We start from the raw sequence: 24,241 nt of genomic DNA on the forward strand, positions 1-24,241 counted from the left end.
CAGAATATGTAAACCTGTAAAGACTGAAAGTAATTAGTGGCTGTATTGGGCTGGAAGTTTGGGAGGATAGGGCCAGTTCGGGAGAGAATAGCTAAAGGATCCAGAGTTTATTCTTGAGGTGGTAAAAATGTTCTAAAATTTACTATGGGAATGGTTGCACACATCTTTGAATAAATGAAAAGCCATTGAATTTGGTATGTGAGTTATATCTCAATAAAACTTTTATGAATTTATAAATTAAAAAAAAGATTTGAAACAAGGAGCTTCTACAGGTCCCCCAAATTGGGATGGTACGTTTTAATTTCAGCAAACAAAGGACAAGCCCTGGCCAGGTAACTCAGTTGGTTAGAGCATCGTCCTGATAACCCGAAGTTGGGGGTTCAGTCCTCGGTCAGGGCACATACAGGGATCAAGCAATGAATGCATGGACAGGTGGAACCACAAATTGGTGTTTCTCTCTCTCCTTCTCTCTCTCTCTCATTTTCCCTCTCCCCCTCTCTTCCTTTCCTCTCTCTCTATAATCAATACATTGAAAATACATTTAATACATTTAAAAACTAAAACAAAAAGAAGGACACTAAAAGTCCTCGTGATTATTTAAAAGCATAAGACTGGCTAAACCTGTGAAAAAGAGGCTCACAGACATTTTATCCAAATGTGAAGTGTCTGGGCCCTGACTGGTGTGGCTCAGTGGGTTGGGCATCATCCTGCAAACCCAAAGGTCTCCGATTCAGTTCCTGGTCTGGTCGGGGCCAGGGTTGCAGGCCAGGCCCCCTGATGGGGGTGTGTGAGAGACCACCTATTGATCGCACATCAGCATTTCTCTCCCTCTTTTTCTCCCTCCCTCCCTATAAATAAATAAATAAATAAATAAAATCTTTTTAAAATTCTGAAGTGTTTGGTTATCAGATAAGGAAATGAATTAGAGATTTGGTGATGCATTATAGAATGGCTGAAATAAAAGAAGAGAAAACAAAGGAAATATCTTAAATACAAACAAAAAGGAAGCAACAGTAAGTGTAGGAAATGTATGTAGAACACTATTCTTAAAACCAACATTGAAAATGGTACATCAGGAAATGTGCTATATGAAATATATCAACATACACAGAGCAGGAAATAAAATAATTATAATAAAATGGTTCTTTGAAACAGGTTAAATTGATTTTGTTTGCTTCCTATTAAATTTATGGACTGCAGAGTACCAAAGCTCAGAGATAGGCTTGCGAAACCAGTGGAAAGCACCTTTATCGTCTAACCATCAGAGAGATTTAATTCTTCTTACTGGTAGACAGGCACTGGGAGTTTTCTGTTACTGTTTAACCTAAAGGAAAGCTGGATTCTGCCCTTGCCCTGGGCCGGCAAGCCCTTCCCCTTTGCTCTGCATTGGTGCCAGTGACACCCAGAACTGGGGGCACTCTTGGGGACAGAAACTGGGGGAACATTCTTTCCTGTTCTAGCTCTGTCTTCATAGAAAGTGGGTTTGTTTTTGTTTTGTTTTGTTTGATATCAGCAATCATGAAATCACTGACAAGGATGTTTGTTGTTTTGTAAACTGCGCTAGGAGTTGGTGACAGCTCTCGCCAGTGTCCTGCTGTGAGGAGCACAGGAGAGATTGATTTATCTCTGTGATTGAATTCCACCCTTGAGGGTGACCCACGGGGTTGGGGTCGGGGGCAGAAGCTACCATCTGTGAAGTGTGGTACCAGTATTTAAATGTTTGTGTTTTCATTTGTTTCTCCTGTTTTGACATTAACCTTCATTACAGACCCTTCCTTTAGCTTTTTAAATTGTACCTTATTGTTTTGTTTTGCTTTCAATCTGTTCTCTGTGTCAGCTCCAGGGCAGACTGTCTGAGTGGTTTCCAGGGAAGGACTTGAACTGGGGTGTCACCCCAGGGGAAGGACATCTTCATGGTTCAAGCCCTTGAACTTCTTTCTGCATCATAACCTTTAAGTTCCTCTTTGGAGTTTAGCTGTGATTTATTGTTTTATTTACTTTTTTATGTGTACTTAACATTTATGACATTTTTCAGACACATGAATAGGAGCGTAGATTAATACACACCCATGTACCCAGCCGCTGGCTTAAGAAATGCATTACAAAGCAGTGGATTTCCCTGTGTACCCCTCCCCCCTCCCATCCCCTTCCCTATGCCGTAGAAGTAACTACTACCTTTAATTTTGTGTTTATAATGCCCCCATTACCCACTCTGTAGGTGACAGAGACAGGACTGGTTGCTGGCAATTTTTAAGTCAGTTTACCAAAATATCCATTGTCTGAGCACCATTTGTATTACAGTTTATTCTTTTTTTTTAAATGTTCCATTCAGGAATCATTTTATTGTTGCTCCAAGTTTAAGAATTCCATTGGCAGCCCTGGTTGGTGTAGCTCAGTTGATTGGAATGTCATCTCATAACTAGAAGATTGTGGGTTTGGTTCCCGGTCAGGGCACATGCCTGGGTTGTGGGCTCAATACCCAGTCCGGTGCCAGTCCCCAGTCCAAGTGCATTTCAGAAGGCAACCAGTTGATGCTTCTCTCTCACATCGATGTTTCTCTCACGCCCTTCCTCGCTCCCTAAAAGCAATGGGGAAAAAAATGTCCTTGGGTGAGGATAAATAAAATAAAATAAAATAATAAAGGATTTTCACTGACAGAAAAATCAACACTTTCAGAAAACCTCCCTCGTAAACTTGCTCAGCTTCTGAATCTTGGTTTTTGCAGACATATCGACATATTTCTCTCCAGTAGGGTCGATCATTCCACCCACGATTGATGGGACAAACTGAACTTCTGATTTCAATATTTGGCTTTTACTTAGGAAGCTGTTCAGGACTGTTTGTAGTTCAGAAAGAGTGGCTCCAGCAGAGGAGGTGCAGAGGTCACTGTGCGTGGGACTTCTCCACCGTGAACTCTCACCCTGGTAGAAAAGGCAGAAAGGACACCTGGGGTGTTGTGCAAGTGGCCGTTTTCAGCAAGCGAATTGATTGAGTTGGATGTGAGGGGAAAAAACCTCTCTTTTGTGGTCATATCATTCAGGCTTTTCACTTTAATGGAATGCTTTACATAGGGATTCATAATTCGAAGCTGTCATTTGGGGTTCCTTAAACATTCGTGCTACTCTGAACACATCCTTTTCTACTTGTTCCAGTTTATTCTGTTTAGATGCAGCAGAATAAAGAGCAGTGGCATAGCGACCTTCGATACTCTATATCTGAACAGGTGGCCGCACAAGCTTGGCAAACAGCCTGGCCATAGATGTGCCGAAGCATCACACCTGCTGGGGGAGCCTGGAAACTGCTGCGGAGGTTATCTTCTCCCAGGTGGCTGTAGGTCAGAGCCGAGCTGGGAGAGCTACAGTGCAGTTTATTCTTCTAGTGGTCTGTCATGCCCATATCGAATTTCCACACATGTGCGGTCTGGCTCTGGACTCTGTTTCTTTCCTATCCCGACACCGATCCTACACTACCTCAATTTCTATATTTAAAAACATTTTTTTATTTGTCTAGTTTCAGAGAGAGGGGAAGGGAGGGAGAAGGAGAAGGAGAGAAACATCAATATGTGGTCGCCTTTCACACACCCCCTACCAGGGACCTGGCTGGCAACCCAGGCATGTGCCCTGACTAGGAATCAAACCAGCGACCCCTTGGTTCGCAGGCCAGTGCTCAATCCACTGAGCTACACCAGCCAGGGTTTAATTTCTATATTTTTAAAATAAGTTTGTATGTCGGTAGGACAACTCCTTCCTCTTTGTTTTTTTGAAACCATTTTGTCTATTGTAATTAGTTTCTTATTGCTGCTGTAACAAACTACCACAAACTGCTTAAAAACAATATAAATTTATTATCTTACTATTCTATAGCTCAGAAGTCTGAATAGGTCTCACTGGGATAATATGAAGGTGTTAACAGGACTGCATTGTTTTCTGGAGGCTTAGGAAAGAATTGGTCCTTGTTCTTTCCAGCTACTATGGCTTCCCACATTCTGGACTCCATCTCAGAGTGAGCAGCATTGGGCTAAGTCTTTCTCATGCTGCCGTCCCTCTGACTCTCCGACCTCTGCTCCCCTGTCCCGCTCATAAGGGCACTGGTGATCGCACTGAGCCTACCCAGACAGTCCAGGACAGTCTCCCCATCGCAGTGAGCGGACTAGCAGCCTTAATTCCCCTTTGCGGTACAACCGAACGTGCTCGTGGGCTCTGGGGATTAGAAGGCCAACATCTTTGAGGGGCCATTACCCTGTCTTTTAGATCTGTTCTTGGTCTTTTTCTCTCTCATATTATAGAATCAGTTTATCAAGTTCCATGAAGTATTCATTGGGATTTTGGTTGGATTCATAGACTAATTTGGAAAGAATAACATCTTTATATTATCAAGTGTATCTTGCCACAAGCATAATATATCACTCCATTTATTTTATTCTTCCTTAATGTCTTTCGATAAAAATAATATATTATGTTTATTTCTAAATATCTTTTTAATTTATTTCCATGTTGTAGTTTGGGGAAGGTAATGTATTAGAGTGCGATTAATTTTCATATGTTGGCCTTTTTGTCCGATATCTTATCAAGGCAGCCATGGTAGCAACTGCTCTTTGAGTTCCACTATGCTGCCCAAGGACAGGAAGAAGAAAGATGCTGAAAAGTCAGCCAAGAAAGACACAGACCCAATGAACAAATCTGTGGGCAAGGCCAAAAAGAAAAAGTGGTCCAAAGACAAAGTTCAGGGCAAGCTCAAAAACCTACTCTTGTTGGATAAAGCAACATATGACAAACTCTGTACGGAAGTTCCCAACTATAAACTTGCAATCCCAGCTGTTGTCTCTGAGAGACTGAAGGTCTGTGGTTCCTTGGCCAGGGTAGCCCTTCAGGAGCTCCTTCGTAAAGGACTCGTTAAATTAGTTTCAAAGCGCAGAGCTCAAATAATTTACACTAGAAACACCAAAGGTGGGGGTGCCCCAGCTGTTGGTGACGGTGCATGAACAACAGTCCCACCAGGTGTACATTTTGAAAAATAAAACTTCATTTAAAAAAAAAAACCACAAAATTTTTGTATGTTGGTCTTAAGTCTAACTACTAGTTTCTTGTTAATTATAGTAATTTGGTTATAGAGTCTCTTTGGGTTTCTTAGTAGATAATCATCAAAAGTTAAAGTTTTGTTTTTTCCTTTCCTGTTATTATATCTTTTGTATATTTTTTCTTGTCTTACTGCACTGGCTAAGACCTCCTGTACAAAATAGTTAAGAGCACTAACTAATAAGTAGCATTATTGTTTCATTTAATCAGTTAATGTGGTAAATTAAGTTGATATACTTTCTCATTAAATGATTCATATTTCTTGTGATAAACCCAATTTTGTTATGATGGTTTTCTTCTCATACATTACTTATTTATTTTTCTATTGTTTTTATTTAGGTTTTCTGCATTTTTTTAAGAGTGAAAGTCAACCACTATTTTCTTTTCTTGAACTATCCTTATCTATCAATGTTATACTGTCTTTTAAAAGCTTTTGGAACAGTTTGTATAAAATATGTATGTATAAATATGTCCGTATAAAAGGACACAGTGTGTATCTTTCCCTTGAAAGTTTGGGAGAAGTTTCCTGAAAAATTAATTGGGATTGGTGCTTTTAGAGAAAGACTCTCATAGTTTAATTCTTCTTAATTGATCTCCATTTTTCTATATTTTTTGAGCTTAGTCTGGTAAATTTCATTGTCCTATAAAATTATGTATTTCATCCACATATCCATTCAATATACACCTGTCCCAGAGCATCCATCAGTGAGTGAGTTCTAAAATCTTTGTCATAATCATAGTTATGCTCCACTTTCATTTTTTCTTTATATTTGTGTGTGTTTGTTGCTTTTCTCCTTGCTCAATCTTGATGGAGCTTTGTTTATTTCATTGGTCTTTTCAAAGAATCAGTTTTGGACCCAAGGCTTCTTGGAGTAATGACCAGCTCCAGATCTGAGCCAGGAAACGCACAAGATAAGCTTGAGACATCTTTAATGTCAGCCTACAGAGAAGCTATGAAAAACTAGTAGGGTAATGCCAAAAGGAATCAAGAGCGAACTTGAAGAGGCTACCACTGGCCAAGGATGAGACAGTTTGAGTTTCCGTTATGATAACTGCAATGAAACCCATCAAATGTTTTTAATTCCACGAATTCATGGTATTTTCATTTTCTTGAAAACTGATTTTAAAAAGAATGGGGGAGAGAAGCTAGCATTTACCCTGACTTTCCTATATGAGTTGTACCACTGGATAACCAAATAGTAGATAAAATAACGTCTCTTTATAAAAAGTATTCCAATTAATAAGTAAAAATGAAAGGATAGAATACCAGCATTTCACAAGCCCAAATGAATAGATAAAGGCATTCTGCATCAATGTTTTGTTTGCACTGAAATCATGAGAAGAAAGACATGTGACTTCTGATGAAAGAACACACTACCACCATAGTCTTGCCAGAGATGGAGCCTCAGTCTGATTCAGTCTCTGGACCCAGCTGCCAGTTTTCAAGAAATACCAACAATGGAGGAAAAGCGTGAGCCTCACTTATGCCTGTGCAATGAGCAATGTCCATTCTGTTGCAAATCTACAGGTCAAAAGGCCAGGCTTCTTCAGCAGATTGATTTTATGGAAATTGAAGAATGGAAAAAGGAACCTGTAGATTAAAAGAGATTTAAGTATATATCAATCTTTTAAATTGGGAAGACGAAACTATAATGCTTAGGGATATACATAGGACAACAAAACTTTCTCTTTTTTTTGGAAGTGATAATTATATAAGGGTAATGATTACTTGGCCACTTGCGGGCAGAGTTGCTAGATTTAGGGAAACAAAACAGGCCACCCAAGGCTCCCAGTTAAATTTGAATTTCAGATAAACAATAATTTTTTAGTGTAAATGTGTGCTAACATACATGTTTACCCAAAATTCAAACTTAATTGGGCCCTGAACTTTATCTGGCAAAATCTTGATTTTATTCAGGATGGTGATGCAGCTCACTTTCCAGCCTGCCTTGTAGCTGGCAGTGGTCATGAGCCCTTCTGTGGGTCAAAGCACTTTAAGAAGAGTCAGTGAACAGGGTTTGGGGAATTGAACTGGGTGATCGAATTGGCAGATACCCCTCGTAACTCTTCTTCCGCCCAGCATGGTACTGGAGTTGTCACTTTCGTTTGCAACCAGAGAGTGACCTTGAAAATGGAAGCTACGTACCGAGGACAGAAAGGCACAAAGAGAGAAGGATCCTGGGTCATAAATAAGATTGTGGAGCTGCTACCTTTGTAAGGTTTTGTTATCAAATTTTACCACTTCGTAAGAAAAACGCTTCCTGTTCTACTGTGTTCTGGAGCACTGAGTGGCACTGGACAGCAGGCTCCTTTAAAGCCAGTAAGAATTCCTCTGGAAACTATCCGGCCCGTTGGAGGGGGGAGGGTGGGAGGGAGTATTTGTACTTCTGTGATCGTTGGCTTGGTTCAGTTTTATCTTTTCTCTAAAGACAAAATGCATTTTCCTAGGAAATTATCCATTTTTTCTGAATTTTCAAGTTTTGTAGCATACAATTAAGTAAGGAAATTGTTTATTATTCTTTTAATTTCTTCATTTGTAGATATTTCTTATTATTGCCTTTTGTGCATATGCTCTTTATTTTTCTTAATTAGTTAGCTAATGATTTATCTCTATATAATTGTTTTCAAAGAACAGCCTGTTGGACTTATTTATTCTATCTTTTTTCTATTTTCTAACATTAATTTCCACTTCTATTTCATTTCCCTCTTGCTTTCCTGTTTATTATACTACTCTGCCCCCCCCCCCTTGGTTAGTTTGCTAGCTTCTGTGTTGTCAGAGTTTATGACATTGCATTGTGTTCTAGAAACATAATCCTCATATTTACTTTATATTTAAGGCTCATTGTCCATTCCTTTGCCATATTTTTCTGTTCCCCTCTTGGTTGGCAGAATTTTATCCCCTGTGCATCTTCTCAACAAAGGCTGATGAGAATAATATTTCCTGAGTTCTTACATATTCAAACCTATTATCTCTTATTTTTATACTTCAACCACAGTTTGGCACAGTAGACAATTCCTGGTTCATACTTTCATTTTCCAAGAGACTCTACAGGCTTGTACTAGCGTTAGTGTTATCGTGATACAGTATGAGGACGGCCTGCATTTTTGCCCTTATAACGCTCTTGATCGTTTTATTTGGCTTCCCACATGACTCTTACTTTATCTTTGAAAAGCAGGCATTGTACTAGGCTGTGTCCTGGTATTGACATTCAGTTCCTTTCTTTCCTGAATTTTGGTGTGTCCTTTCGATCTATACACTCAGATCTGCTTTTCTTTCAGGAGAGTTTTCTTCAATTGCATCTTTAAATACTCTTCCTGTTCCACGTATTATCTATTATTGTGTAACAAATTACTTTAGCACACATTTGGCTGTTTGAAATAAGACCCACATATCATCTCACAGTATCTGTGGGTCAACAGTCTGCGCAGAGCTTCACTGGGTCCTTCGCCCGGGACCTCACGAGTCCACAGTGAAGAGGTCAGCCGGACCCACAGTCTCGCCCGAGGCTGAGCACTTCCTGGGCCCGGCTGCTTCTTGGAAGAAGAATCTCCTTGCAGCTGTAGAACTCCTGGTGGCTTGATTCTTCAAGGACAGCAGGAAGGAAAGTGTCTAGTAGAATATCTATTAACTACTCCTGTTTTATTCTTTTAAAAATCAGGAACTTGATTTAAACATGAAAACCAGTAACAACCCAGTTTTATAGTGATGTTCCGGTCCAGACCAAGATAAGCACTGAATTCTTTAACTGACCTGGGTCAAACTTGGGGTCGGGGGAGGCTTCCCCACTGGTTTTAGTGTTTAAATACTTTGCTGCTCATTTTCTCTAAAGATGGTGGAAACACTTTGAAATCTGCTCACATTCTATCAACCCTATGGGAGAGGCACCTGGGAAATAAAGGTGATGGTTTTGACTCGTGTCTTTCCTAATTGTGAGAGAAAGACAGGAGTAAGACATAGTTTCTGCGTGCCTTTCTCCTCCAGCCCAGTGGTCCTCCAAGTGTGACCCAGGCCAGGAACATCAGCATCGCCATCACCATCACCTGGGAACTCATCAGAAAATGCACATTCTTAGGCTCTACCCCAGATCTGCTGAGTCAGAATTCCTGGGCACGCGGATCCAGGGATCTGAGGGGACGCAATGTCAAACCCACATTTGAGAACCCCTGCTCTGGTCTGACCATCTAGAATTTTCCTTGGGAGTGCCACTTTGTTAAAGATGTACTTATTTTTAGAGAGGAGGTAAAGGAGGGAGAAAGGGAGAAACAGATCCATGTGAGAAACATCAGTCGGTTGCCTCTTGTGCGTGTCTCCACTGGGCACTGAACCCACAACCAGGCATGTGCCCTGACCAGGAATCGAACTGGCGACCCTTCGCTTTGTGGAGCGATGCCCAAGCAGCTGAGCCATACCGGTCAGGGTGGGAGCGCCACTTCGAATTCTGCCACAGCTGCCTTGAAGACTCCACAGTGGTTTTTAGAGGTTTGACTGATAAATTACCCTTGTTCTTCATCATGTGCCAGGAGGGCTGGGACAGAGCCTTTTTTCTAGTCTGTTCTCACCACTACTCATCTGTCCTGGGGTTACCGTCTCACCACGAAGGTAGGGTTTTACCATCTGCTTTCACTGCCTTGTGTGACAGCAAGATAAGATGAAATAACGGATGTCACATGGCTTGAAAACAGTAATGTAACGTGTAAAACGCAATGTGGCATCAGTATAAAAACATGTCCCTGTGGATCCCTTCTCTTGGCCTGGTCTCCCCATGCGCTGTGCGGTCTGTCAGGTGTGGATGGGGTGCGTCATTTGCTCTCCAGTCACATCCGTGGGGTGCACGACTGTAAGATAAGAAATCACAACACAAGTAAGAACTTGTGAATACAGAAGAAGCAATATGTCCTAGGAGCATTGCATATAAACAGCTTTCATGAGACCTGAATCTTAGAAAATCCAATGTTTCCTGGATTTTTTTTCACTGTAAAAGAGATAGCTGAAGTATTAAAAATTAAGGAAAGGAGGAGAAAAGCAGCCATCCATTTACTGCTGAAGAATCGCTGTTACTTGGGTTAATGATACTCAGATTGTCCACAGGGTGGCAGTAGCAAACCTGTAGAATCAGCTGGGGCTTTTTTCTGTCTGCACAAAATGACAAAAGAGCCTTTTTCCATTAAACACCTGGGCATTTCAGGCAGAAGTTTTATTTGACTTAATTATGAGGGTAATTTCCCATTTGAGGAAAGAGGGATGGCATGGTTAGGTTCAAGAGCCACGATTCCTTGATTGCCCATTTAGTGATCCAAGATGAATTACTCTGGCCAACGGAACAGAAATAGGCCCTAAGCCAAGGCCTGGTGCAGTTACACTTCTGTATGTCACTGTCTTTTGAAGATAAATAGCTGGAATTTTTTTAAGAGGTGAAATCACAACTTACCAGTTCAACTCAGAGGACTTGGTAACTTGTTCACTGTTCCTTGTGAGTCCAGCCTTGAATTCTGACCTCACCATCAGGCGCCACTCACAAGTGATTGCACTTAACGTCTCCCACTGAGATATCAAAAGTCTTGGTGGTGCCTGGGTTTGCCTGAAGCTGTTCAGGCAAAAACCAGTATGGGGCCCTGCCTGGCTGGTGTGGCACAGTGGACTGAGCGCCGGCCTGTGAACTAAAGGGTAGCCAGTTCAATTCCCAGTCAGGACACATGCCTGTGTTGTGTCCCCAGTTGGGGGTGTGCGAGAGGCAAGTGCACATTGATGTTTCTCTCCCTCTCTCACTCCCATCCCCTCTGTCTAAAAATAAATAAATAAAATCTTTAAAAAAAACATTGTGGGGCTTCTTGTTCTAGAGGCCAGTCATGGCTGCCCTCACTCCTAGCATCCCCAGAGGGAGAAGCAGAAAACAAGAGGCTTTCTAGGAAATAAAAGGTCTCTTTTGGGATTTCTTTTAAATTCAGGCTCTGTAAATTTGATGAAGGTGGACATTATTTCTCCTCCTCATGAGAAAGGACTTACACATGGAAATCACAAAATTCAGGAGAAAAGGTTTAGAACTATTCGGAACTTGAATTCACAGTGCCCTTCTTGGCATCCGGTCAGATATACACAGAGACACGTACTCAGCTGCCTCCTGATGACTTGCTCAGGCTTTGTTCCCTAGGCTGTGACGTTTGCTCTGCCGGGTCCGCTGCCTCCTTTCCCGTCCTGGGACCGCTATTCTCCCGGAAGAGTAGAGCGACAAGCTCCTTTGTTCACGAGATCAATAGGTCTATATATAAATTTTTAAATGTATATACCTGCCCCTGAAATTGTCTTCTTAAGAAAACCTTAATAATAATACTTTCATTTCACTGCAGAAGACACTATTGTACCAGTGTGGCTAGGAAGGAAACACAGCTAATTACCAAGATGAATCATTTAACGAGGTGGGGGTGGGGAAAAGTTCCCTGGATGTAAAAATAATCTGGTGATTGACATGTTAACCAAGTTTCCACAAAATAGATTTCCATGTAATTTAGACTTTGATGTCTTTTCCTCATAGAACACAAGAGGCTTCCTGGTAGGATTAGTGTCAGGGGAACATTTTTTCTGACATGAGAAGCAGAGGCTTCTGTAGCGCCATAAAGATGAGGATGCTTGCTAAGGATGCCACTGCGGGCCTTCTCTTCCCACCCACCCGGGAGTTCCTGTCTACCAGCTCTTCCTCTTGGTGCACAATAAGGTCCCAGGCTTTTACTCCATAGGTGGCAGGAGTCACGGGAAGATGTGAGCACAGGAGTGTCGAGATTGTTGTGATTCACGCAGGCTTTAACTGGATCTCACCGGTTGCTCTAATGAGATGAGAATGAAGAGGATGGCGGCGACTGCAGGGAGGTGTACAGAGGCCAGGGACCGGTCCCCTGTGACTTCTGCATCTGACTTCATTTTCTGCCGCCTTCCCCTGGTCCCTGGGCTCCAGACAGCTGTTGTCCTTGCTGTTTCTTGAACCCACCTGGCAAGCGTCCACGTGGGTTGATTGAGCCATTTCCTCTGCATGGGACGCTCTTCCCCAAGCATCCAAATGGCTTCTTCTCTCACCTTCCCCAGACATCACCCTCTCCTTGAGGCCTTCCCACCATACTGTTTAAAATTGTCCCTCATTCAGGCCAGGCCCTCCGTCCCCGTTCCCTGTCTTCCGTTGTCCTCTGCATTTATCACCGTTTGACATACTAGGTATTTATTAGATTGTGGTCGTCCCTCTTCCCGTGCCTCTGGAGTGGGCGCTCCTTGAGCAAGGGCTGGGCGTACTCACTCTGTCTCCCTGACGCCTACACCCATATCTGGTGCACACTCGGGTGTCCGTGGATGTCTGAAGTGAGCCCTCCTGGCCCTGCCGTTTCCTGCCAGTGGGATTCAGAGCGTCTTACAGGCCGGTGCCCCCATCCTGGAGGGCTGCGGTGAGCAGAGCATGTCAAGCAGGGTGTGGGAGCACATGTCACCTCCTTGCTGCATCTGTGCTGGATCCTTCCTGAAGTTTAGTCTCACCTGTCAAGTGCCCTCCAGTGCAAGAGGGGGCCTCGCCACCTTTAGAGACCAGCACACACCTGTGGTGACCGTTTGGTTTATGGTCCAGGTCTTGGCCAGCTCTGAAGGTGGGTCAGTTGCTGGATCTCCAAGAACCTCATGACTTTCCAGAACCCCCTTGTTCCCAGGAAGCCCCCACACCCACCTGTACGTGGCATCACAGGCCAGCACCTGGTAACCACTGGAAACAGTCCCCTCCGGTCCTGCCTGCTGTGCCCTTCAGAGTCCCTGCCTCGACCTTGTTTGGGTTTTTTTCCGGAGGCAGTTGTGTCATGCCAGATAGAGAGGGAAAGAAAGCATTTGCAAATTTGGTTAAAATAGGTGCTATTTCCCCACTCGTCAGAAGGGCAAACTGTGGCTCCTATTTTTAATGTAATTACTCATTCTCACCTTCCTGATTAAGGCTGCTGCTTTCAAGCATGAATACCTGGTTGAATCTGCATAACCTCTTATTATCAACCGAACCTCTGTTCACGCACAAATGATTGCCACTCACAGCTCTCCTACCCGGCTCCTTTTGTGAATAGGCTAAATTTTATTTTCTCAAGATAGAAAGCAGTGTGATATCTTGCTGTTGCCACAGCTTCCTCGTTTTGCTGGCTTGCAGGTCTGTGAGACTTAAGCAAATGGCCCGTGCTCCCAGATTGGGGCTGTGCAGCTCTTAGTGGAGCAAGGGGGCTGCTGTGATCACCAGCCTGGGCCCCAGGGACCCCTGATCTGCCCCCACCAGGTGCTGGTTCCAGCGCCTCCTGGCCCTTCCCCACCCCAGCCTCAGTTTCCCCACTGCCTAGTAAGGCCAACGCCTGATACTATAGAAATACTGTGACTGTGACTTTGAGAATGAAAGTTTCCCCCGCAAGCGACTCCCCATTATCATCTTTAGGAAAGCAGAGGTGGAATGGAAAATAGATTTTGAGACTTTTAAAATTATTCCTTGCTGGTTGGTCTTCAGAGGCAAAATTCAGATAAGAAAGCTTATCAATTACACTTTTGTTTTGACTCAAAAACTCATGACTGCTCCATCAAAGGCCCCTTGTTCTAGTCTTAAAACGTTGTTGACAGTGTCTGGGAGGAATGGCAACAACCCTGGGGTTTGGTGTGTGGATGGTACACTTACCCCCCGGGGAAAGTAGTGGCAGCGCGAGCTGGGGCAGTGGTGGGGGGCAGAACGGCACTTACTCCGAGAAGCATTTGATTTTCTGAGGATAATGACAGAGCACCCCTAATCTTTGTTCTGTTGCTGAAAATAGTTATGGTTGCTTTTGCTTCTGCAGCTTCTGCGAAGAAGAAAGAAAAAGAAATGTGCAGCCTGGAGAATTTGGTTTTGAAGTGCAAACCCGGGAGTTATGAGTCAGACCTGGGCAGGGTGTCGTTTTTCTTTTTAAAGAGCAGCAATATGATTCCGCGACTTGTCTTTGTTCTCTTGGTGTTTAATCCCGATTCCTGGGCGGTTGGTCAGTCCCAGCACATCTCCGCAGGGCGCCCCACCAGGCTGATCAGGGCCCCGAGAGGGGCTTCAGCTGGGAGGCCAGGCTGATGCTAAGGCAGAATTGGACTCTTCCGTCTAAAACACTCAGTAACACATAGGATTAGAAGTAAAAATTCCTGTTCATGGGGGGGAGGCAGTAAGAAGTGTCATTGTAAGTGACATAATTTACTTCTAATCTTATGGTGGGAGCTCCAAAGCTGTTTACTTGGTAGAAAATTCTAGTTTATTTTCTAGGAAATTGCATTTTATCACTGCAAAAGGACTTTCTTTTCAAATGAGTAGGCTTTCTAGCAAGAGTATTGGAGTCACAGAGATGGGGTTTGAGAAGTGATAACGGGCAGTGGCGATGGCCAAGTTCAAGGAGGAAAAAAAGTCGTGGTTTGGTTAGGAGTCTTCTTTTTATCTGTTCGTAACAGAGTCAATCCTGGCATCCAAGTGGAAGTCAGCAGTTTCTCTGCACCAAATAAAGAGTGTTGTGTTGAGTAAAGGGAGCCTGACCCTGTGTAATCACGACTAACCCAAGAAATGCAGGGGGCGTTGTAATCCACCCGGTTTTTACGACCAGGAGAGCCAAGCTGTGTCGTTAGGAGCACGGCGGTCGTGGCTCGGGTAGAGGAGTGGCCTGTATTGTGTGTGTGTGTGTGTGTGTGCGCGCGCACAGAGGGCCGGTCGTGGGATGCGGGATAGGTCACGGCATTATGTAAAACCATCGGAATAATCAGCATTGCCCGGAACGTAAGTGTACAGCTAGCGAAGAGATTAGTGACGCAAACACTGGGTCTGTTTTGGAAATGTTCTCAAACGAGGCTATTAACACAGTGAGCCATTTTAAACACAGCTACGTGTTTGGAGAGAAACACATACCCTTTTATTAGGAACATGAAACAAGCTCTTTGAGCGGCAGTACCACGGCGGCTGAGTTTAATTGCTGGGAATTAATAAATCACAGTTGCAAAAGTTAAATTCTTGGCAGGAGTCTTTATTCAGCTGTTTCCCCCGCCTCGTTGCATTCCAGATTTACGGTCCGCACGATGTCTGGAGCCAGCCACCCGCTTGCTCTTCTCCTCTGCGGCTGTTACACGCTGGCTCTGGGAGTCCCCCCGGGGGAGCCCGGCGTGGCTGAAGGTCCCGACACTGGCTATTACTTGGCCGCGGTGTACGAGCACCAGCTGATCATGAGTCCGAACCCTCTAGCTCTCGTCAGCCGCGAGCAGGCCTTGGAGCTGATGAACCAGAACCTCGACATCTACGAAGAGCAAGTGACGATTGCCGCCCAAAAGGCAAGATGCGCTCCTGGGTTAGAGCCTGGGCTTGTCTCGCCGAAGGGGGACTATCGCCCGTTAGCCCTCAGTCAGGGGTTCCCGCAGCCCCAGTGGAAAATCAGCGCGGTTGGCAAGGCCAGGCTGAAGTAGTGAGCTGTGGCCAGAGTGTCGCTGCTCAGAGAGGGGTCCGTGGACCAGCAGCCTCAGCAGCGGGTCGGAGCTTGTGAGAAATGCAGAATGAGGGCCCCGCCCCAGGCCTGCAGAATGAGACCTACATTTTCACAAGATCCCCCGTGACGCTTTTCACTTCAAGTCTGAGGAGCCAGGGCTGGACCCTGGTTCTCCAATGTGGCTGCGTGGAGGAATCGCCTGGCCCGTTGTAAACAAATGTGGGTACCTGCACTCCACGCTCCACGCTCCACTCCTGCGTAGTGGGCTGGGCTATGGGCTGGGCAGTGGGATTTTTTTTTTTTTTTTGTATATACAACATACTTTTTATTTCCATGGCATGGAATCAAACACAGACAGACTACAGAGTAAACACTAGAAATCAGCAAAGGCCAGGAACAATGTAGGAAAAAGACAAAGTAATGAGGCCTAAACACACAAAACCCTTCACTGGGATCTGCTGACCACAGCCAGGACCAGGAAGGGATCACACACTGCGGACAGGTTCCAGAACATTTGGGAAGGGTGTGGGGTGAGGGTTGGAGGGGCCACGCTGGGGTGTGGGTTTGGTACCAGGTAAATTGCTCTTGGCATTTACATACAAAATCAGCTGGCTTTATTTCTTAGAAATAACACGTGGAAAGAAAGGAAGATTTGGTCCTTATGAATATGTCTCTTTGCAATACAAACATCATCAGAAATAGGGACAATTCACTCAGATTCAAATTTCAGTAGCAGGAAATAAATATCAAAACATCATCACTGGCCCTCAATACAAAACCTCTACCCCACCCGGTCCTCCCGCCTTGCTCCACCCACATCACCCTCTGGCAGCCACCACTTCAACTGCTGGCCTCCCAGTGGATTCTGATGTGCAGAACATCTGCAAACCACCAGGCACGGTGGCCCGTCATTCTCTCTGCAGCATCCGCAGAACTGCTGTTTGCTGCCTTCAGATTACTTGGGGCTCACTTCCGGTCTCAGTGCCAGACGATGAGCAGTCTTGAGAACTCAGTCCAGAGAGAACTGAACCCGAAGGAGCAAAGGGAGGTCAGCGCAGGCCTTTGTGTAGGCTTCCTGCTCGGCCCACATTTCCAACTCCTGGCAGGAAGGGTGGGGCAGAGAAGGAAATGTCGGAGCCAGATGTTGCTGTAAGAAAGTGCCCTTTTGGGAAACCTGTAACCAGAGGGAAGTTTGGGCTCTAACCCCAGTGGTCGGGTGAGCAAGCCCAGCCGTTGGAGGAAGCCCTGTTCTGCCTCCTTATGAGCGGAACCTCCCCGTGTCCGGGAGCTTAGAGGGCAGCACCAGTCGTGCTGATAGGTCCTGCCCTAACCACCCTGTCTCTGGTCAGGGCGGACAGGGTTGCCTGCACAGCCACGGTCTCTGGCTGCGTTCAAGAATTCTAGCCTAGAAGGCACACACACACACACACACACACAGAACTAATGTGGGAAGGCGCATAAAGATGCAAAGACCTGCTCCAGCTTCTTCTGATGGATGACACTCCTCTCTTTTGTTCCCAACCTGGCATCCAGTTTCTTCTTGAGGATTCTTTTTTTTTTTTTTAATCCTCATTGAAGGGCATGCTTATTGACTTCAGAGAGAGGGAAGGGAGGGAGAGAGAGAGAAACATCAATTGGTTGCCTCTCATATGCACCATGACCAGGGACCAAAACAAAACCTAGGCATGTGCCCTGACCGGGAATCGAACCTGTAAAGTTTCGGTTTATGGGGCAACACCCAACCAAATGAGCTACACTGGCTGGGGCAGATCTGAGTGTGTTTAGTGTTTATAGATACCTTGGCTGCCCTGTGTCATTATATGTGTTAAAGCGACTTGTAAGACAAATTGATGCAAAGCATGTGTCAGAGTTTTATATCAAACTTGTGATAAGGGTCGTGGTCCCGGACAAGCCAATCGAAATATTTCTCTCTGGGTAGAGGCTTTGCAGGGGAGAAAGGGGTCCCGCTTACAGACACCTGTCCTGCTCAGTCCCCGGGGTTGGCAGCCGGGATTCCTCAGGAGTTCTTGCACTCACTGAGCTTATCAGAAAACTGCTGAAGTCTTTTATCAGGAGTGTTCCTTCCAGAATTTCCTAGAAAGGACTGGCAGTCACCTCAGACCCAAAGTTCTGCCCCAGCTCAGGTTCGGTTCTTCTGCTCATTCCTGGCAGATACGTATTCAGGAAACCCAATTCAATTGTAGTATTAATCTAATATTTATACATAACTTAAATGTCATTTTCTGTTAAAAAACCATTCAGTGCTCTCAGAGTTTTGTTTTTACTAAAGGAAATCATCCAAGTATAATTTTCAAAAAGTTAGAAAACATGAGTCATACAAGTATGGTACAAACACGTGTCATAGCTTTTCTTTAACGCGTTGATTTATGAAGGAGCCAGAAATGCGGTGGAGCTGGTTCAGCAGAGAATAGTGAGTGTCAGTCAGTGAAATGAACGTTGAAATGAATTTGTCAATAGGTACCCCACAGGGCAATACAATCATACTCGTTAGTGTAATACTCTGTTAAATAGTGAAGTCACACTGGTACATTCCCTAGAGAAGTAGTCTTTGAGTGAGGCTAATTAGTAGCCTAGTATCCCTTGGAAAGGCGTACACGTTCTTCATCCTGCTGCATTTCCAAGTTTGCGAAAAACTTTCTTCACAGGTGCTTGCTGTAGATGAGTGTGCTCGCGCACTCTGCCGCAGGGGTGCTCACGGGGTGATCTTTCCACAAAGCTATTTGCCAGTGTGTGTTAGGAACACACAGCTTACACCCTTGACCCAGGACTTTCACTCTTAAGACTTTATTCCAAGGAAATAACCAGAGAGCCAAACAAAGGTTTGTGCGCAGCACTCATCACAAAGGCTTCAAACACCCTGCACGCAGGTGCTCACTGGAGTTTTCTTTCTGTAACAAGTTGGTAACCATCAGCTGCTCAGTGACAGAGAAGAAACTGTGGCATGCTCTTAAATGTGGCCGTTACAGAGTACATTTTTGAAGGTATCTTTGTAATCTTGATGTTTTATATAGTGAGAAAGGCAAGGAAAACCGTATATTTATTATCTAAATTAGAGAGAGAGAGTGAAAATAGTCAAGATATTAACAATAAGTATGTCACAGGATTATGAATTCTTACTTTATATTTTCTGTTCTCCAGGTTTTCTACAGTTAAACTTTTGAAGCTTTTATAAGCAGAAAAAAAGTTATACAGAAAGTTTCAGTGCATTCCAGAAATAGGTGACTCACATTGCCCATTATTTTAGATTATCCATGCCTTCTCTGCCCCCCTCCTCCCCTTGCACTTTGGGCCAACGTCCCAGGCTTGCCATTTGAAGCCGTGTAAGTGGAGAAGAGCAGACGCTTGAGGCCCGGGCGCTGAAAGCGGAGGGCTGCCTTGTTTGGGTTTTCTTAGCTGCGGGCATCGCAGGGGGCCCAGGTGTCTCCAGGTGTGGGGCAAGGCCTGTGGTGTGGTCAGGATTCTGCAGGGGCCTCCTGGTTCCCAGCTGGGGAGTCGCACGTTAGAGCAAGCCCCCCGTTTCCATGCTGCAGTCAACACCGGCCCAGTGGGCCCCAACCTTAGCCACACACTAGAATCACCCGGGACTTTAAACAAACTCTGCTGCCGGGGCCCCGCCCATAACCCACTGAAGCAGACTTTCCAGTGGTGGGGGCCCCAGCATCACTCCTGCACCAGGGGTGGTGGGTTTTTTTCAGAAGTCCCTCGTCTGATTTGAATGCACAATGAAAGTTAAAAACCAAGGGACTGGAGATGATGCTACATCATCTGTTAATCAGCCCAATACTCAAGACCTCTTCTAGTTGACCCCATCTCCCACTGCACCACCAAGAACTCCAAACCCCTGACTGTTTGCTTGGCAAACTCCTGCTCCCTTCAAACCTCCCTCCCTGGACATGCCCCCGGGTGCATGGTCATCCCAGAGGACTCTGTCTTTGTTCCCTCAGAATTAGGCCACGGGAGATGGCCTCCCCCAGACTGAGATCCCCGATGAGAGTTCAGCTGCTGTTCTTAACCTCTGGTCCTGGTACACAGCAATTGCTTGTTGGCTCCCAGATGAATGACTGAAGGAATGAGTAAATGCGTGAAGTGGTACTTCCCATTACCGGATAACATACTTCGATGTTTTCGACTTACAGGGTGTACAGATTATGGTGTTTCCAGAAGACGGCATTCATGGATTCAACTTTACAAGAACATCCATTTACCCCTATTTGGACTTCATGCCAACTCCCCGGGAGGTCAGGTGGAACCCGTGCCTGGAGCCCCATCGATTCAATGACACGGAGGTGTGTGAGCACCCCAGACTTTCTCCTCGGTGGACCGCAGGCATCAGAGGTGCACCAAAAGCCAGGGCCAAAAGCCAAGACCTGTTGAATGAAACTGAAAGGGGGCCCTGAGGTGCTAAAGCTGCAGCCCAGGCTGCACGTGCCGCATCGCCCTGTTAAAGAATGTCTGACGCACGGGCGTGTGCTGCCTGAGGGTTGTTCTGTTTATTAGTGCACAAGAGGTACATGAGGGCGTGCGTGTAAAACAGACAGAAAACAAATGAAAGCCACCGTCGCCACCCCCGCCTCGCCCTGCTCCCCTCCTCGGGAAAGTGCCCTCAGCAATTTGGTGAGCCTCCACGTGCACCTCTCCTCTCCGCACTTTATAACTGACGCCCTCTTCTGTAGCGCGAGAGGCTTGTTCTCTGTTTACCTCTTGCTGCTGTAAACAATGTCTGAATGAATATCCTTGTTCACGTAGTTCTGTGAAGTGTCTAAGTTTTTCTGGCAGGTGAGATTCCGAGAAATGGAATTTCTCAGCAGAAGGATAGGCACATTTAAAACAAGTTTTCAATTGAATTTATTGGGGTGACACTGGTTAACAAGATTACACAGGTTTCAGGTGCACAGTTCCACAACACACCATCTGTACAGTGGGTTGTGTGTGCTCCACCCCAAGTCAGGTCTCCTTCCATCACCATTTATCCCCCTCCACCCTCCGCCAACTCCCCCACCCCGTCCCCCAGCAGTCACCCCGCTGTTGTCCACATCCATGAGTGCTTTCTCTCTTACTTTTGCTCAAGCCCTCCACCCCCCAGCCTCCTCCTAAATTATTTTAAAGAGGACCAAATTTCCCCTTTAAAAGATTTTGAGTTCACTTGACATTCGCAGTGTATATGAGTGAATGAGTACCTGTTTTCCCGCCTTTGGGTGACATAAAAGTAGAATCATCTTTTGAATTTTTGCCAATATTATGAAGGCAAAAAATATAGCTCATCATTATTTTAATTTGCATTTCCTTAGAACTAACAAGGTTGACCATCTTCTCAGATGTTTCCTGGCCATTTGTATTTATTCCTCTGTGAGTTCTTCATATCCTTTGTGCATTTTCAGCAGTGGATGCTTTTTAATGGATTTGTGATAGCTATTTATGTATTATGGACACAGCACAGCCCCTTTTCTACTTTAAAATTGGAAGGTGAAAGGCAGGACCTTAAAAAGCCATTTACTTACACAGTTATCTATTCCTTTCTCCCCTCTAGGTCCTCCGGCGCCTGAGCTGCATGGCCGCGAGGGGAGGTCTGTTCCTGGTGGCCAATCTGGGGACGAAGCAGCCGTGTCAGAGCAGCGACCCAGGCTGCCCGGGCGATGGAAGATACCAGTTTAACACGAACGTCGTGTTCAGCAGTAACGGAACCCTTGTAGACCGCTACCGCAAACACAACCTCTACTTTGAGGCAGCTTTTGACACCCCTCTCCAAGCGGATCACATTACCTTCGACACCCCTTTTGCTGGCAAGTTTGGCGTCTTTACCTGCTTTGACCTGCTGTTCTTCCAGCCGGCCGTCTCACTGCTCAGAGACCCCGAGGTGAAGCACATCGTGTTTACGGCCGCCTGGATGAACCAGCTCCCGCTCCTGGCAGCCATCGAGATTCAGAGTGCTTTCGCCACGGCCTTTGGCGTCAACTTCCTGGCTGCTAACATCCACCAGCCACCTTTGGGCATGACTGGAAGTGGCATACACTCGCCCCTGAAGTCCGTTTGGCACCATGACATGGAACACGCTACAGGCCAGCTTCTAATTGCCCAGGTGGCCAGAAACCCGCAGGGTCTCGTTGGTAGAGAGAATGCCACAGATAAAATGGACCCATCCCATAGTAAATTTTTAAAAATCTTGGCAGGTGACCCATACTGTGAGAGGGACTCGCAGGAAGTCCTCTGTGATGGAGCCGCCAGATGGAACATGAACGCTCCTCCCACGTTTCACTCCGAGATGATGTATGACAATTTCACCCTGGTCCCCGTGTGGGGAAAGGAAGGCTCCCTCCGAGTCTGTGCCAACGGCCTCTGCTGTTACTTGCTTTACCAGAGGCCCACTTTGTCCGAAGAGCTGTACGCCCTGGGGGTCTTTGACGGCCTTCACACCGTGCACGGCACTTACTACGTGCAAGTCTGCGCCCTGGTCAAGTGTGGGGGTCTCAGCTTTGACACCTGCGGGCAGGAGATCTCAGAGGCCACGGGGGTGTTTGACTTTCACCTGTGGGGCAACTTCAGCACTCCCTATATCTTTCCCCTGTTTCTGACCTCAGGCATGACCCTGGAAAACCCTGACCAGCTCGGCTGGGAGAACGACCACTATTTCTTGAGAAAGAGTAGACTGTCCTCTGGTCTGGTGACAGCAGCCCTGTACGGGCGGTTGTACGAGAGGGACTCTGGGGAGTGGGAGCTGGGCGCTGGCCACCGTGCGGATAGCGCTGAACTTGCACAGGCCACAGCTCCTGGCACTGGGACCACCTCTGCCCAGCCTGGGAGCATGGGGAAGGAATAGGGGAGGCGGGTTTCACCCAGTGTCTCTTCCTCTTACGTGCAAATCATTGAGACATTTTCCGGTATTTTCTACCCTCAGTTATCTTTGCCAAGCCATGTCTTTCTCTAGCAAATCTTTCATCACACAGTTGGCTTTCAGAGCTGACACATCCCTGGCTGGGAGGGTCAGTTGGTTGGAGCATCGTCCTGTACACCAAAAGGTTGTGGGTTCGATTCCCAATCAAGGCACATACCCAAGTTGTGGGTTTGGTCCCCGGTTGGGGCATGTGTGGGAGGCAACTGATTGATGTTTCTCTCTCACATCGGTATTCCTCTCTCTCTCTCTCTCTCTCTCTCTCTCTCTCTCTCTCTCTCTCAGATCAATAAATATATCCTCAGGTGAGGATTTTTAAAAAAGAACTAAAACAAAATGAGTGATAATTTCTTTTGTACACCCCCACAGAGCAGTGGTGTGTGTGGTTTCCTGGTTCTTATTGATTAGTGACACCCAGGACTTCAAACCTTTTCTAAGGCAAGGAACAAACTCTCAAAGCAAAAGCTGCAGTGGAAGCGGCTGCCGTGGGGCCCTCTTCCCATTCTGGTCGACCAGAATTCTACCCAGAGGAAATGGTAGCACCAGAACCACCAGCCACACCAGAATCGTGGAGTTTGACGCAGCTTGTAAAAACAGAAGGGAAGTTTTTCTCATGTCTGCCTTTCTGCCAGTGAACAGAATGTGTGTGGCAGGTCTCACATGACCGGAGAGAGAGAGTTCGGTGCCCCAGGCAGAGGGCCACTGGAAAAAGGCGCCGGGGATGAGGCAGTGGTCGGAAGGTGTGAGTAATAGGAGCCTTTCCACACCGCGTGTCTCACCCAGGGATTCCAGGGCCCTTCATCAGTCATGCTAGCTGACTGCTGCCCAGCTGTGCAGGACGGAATGGTTCTGGTGAAATTCAGTTCCACCCCACCCCCCACCCTCGGTCAAGAAGGGCCTTCCGTTTGTAGAGAGGCACCGTACCTCTTGCAGAGAAGTTGCCAGAACTGCTGCGGAGGGTGGCCCGCTTTAGTCATTCATTTATTTAATCACTCAATGATTAAAGATTAATGATTTGGAGAGCCCACCAGCTGCAGCGCAAGGACCTCCCACATACTAAGACTTTGTTAGGCCACTCGTTTCTATATTATTTCTATCTGACATTTCAAAGTCATTTTGACTCTATGCCTAGTAACTGTTTCCAATCATTTTTAGGTGGAAAATGGATAAATTTTCAAGAGGTGGGATAATTAGCCACCTGTGTTTTGCCTCCTCAATGCTGTGGCTATCTGGTTATAGCCCTTTCCCTTTTTAATCTTCAACTGAGAATATGCTTATTGATTTGAGAGACAGAGAATCATCGATTGGTTGCTCCCGTACAGTCCCCTGACCAGGGACTGAACCCGCAGCCTAGGTATGTGCCCTGACCTGGGATGGAACCTGCAACCTTTCCGGTGTGTGGGATGATGCTCCAACCGAGCCACCCAGCCAGGGCTAGTTATAGTCCCCTTTTTAAATCGGGTTTTTAAAAACAATATATGCATGAACATAATTCTATAAAGTAAAAAATGAAATTTCTTCATCCCCGCACAGCATCCAGGCCCTTTTCTGGCTTTTAGGCAGGTTATGAAAGAACGTAGGTCCTAGAGTCAGCCTGCCCAGGTTTACTGCCTTGGCCTCACTGCTTACCCTTCACCACACAGGCCTTGGGCAACTCGTTTAAACCTCACTATGCCCCAGTCTTCTCATTCGTGGACTGTGTGTTAAATAATCCATGTGGGAAAGAGGCAGAGTCCCCTCTGACTCACTGCTCGCCCACAAAGGCCTGGAATGAGTCATGTCTTCA

At 45.8% G+C, this 24,241-nt stretch overlaps 1 protein-coding gene and 2 pseudogenes across 3 annotated transcripts in view; 2 read left to right on the top strand and 1 right to left on the bottom strand.

Moving 5' to 3' along the window:
• Positions 1-23,151, top strand: part of BTD (biotinidase) — a 33,042-nt gene extending 9,891 nt beyond the window's left edge. For all 3 annotated transcript variants that reach the window (XM_045199706.3, XM_045199705.3, XM_045199707.3), the window contains exons 2-4: positions 15,132-15,396; positions 19,706-19,855; positions 21,097-23,151. In XM_045199706.3, coding sequence (XP_045055641.2) covers positions 15,148-15,396; positions 19,706-19,855; positions 21,097-22,383 — 1,686 coding nt within the window. In that variant the 5' untranslated portion in view covers positions 15,132-15,147 and the 3' untranslated portion in view covers positions 22,384-23,151. The remainder of the gene's footprint in view (positions 1-15,131; positions 15,397-19,705; positions 19,856-21,096) is intronic.
• On the bottom strand, positions 2,277-4,136 carry LOC112309689 (ATP synthase subunit O, mitochondrial-like; annotated as a pseudogene).
• LOC112309952 (small ribosomal subunit protein eS25 pseudogene) lies at positions 4,607-5,240 on the top strand (annotated as a pseudogene).
• Positions 23,152-24,241: the final 1,090 nt, after the last annotated feature.

This window comes from Desmodus rotundus, chromosome 8, assembly GCF_022682495.2.
Source record: "Desmodus rotundus isolate HL8 chromosome 8, HLdesRot8A.1, whole genome shotgun sequence".
In the NCBI taxonomy this organism is placed as follows: Eukaryota; Metazoa; Chordata; class Mammalia; order Chiroptera; family Phyllostomidae; genus Desmodus; species Desmodus rotundus.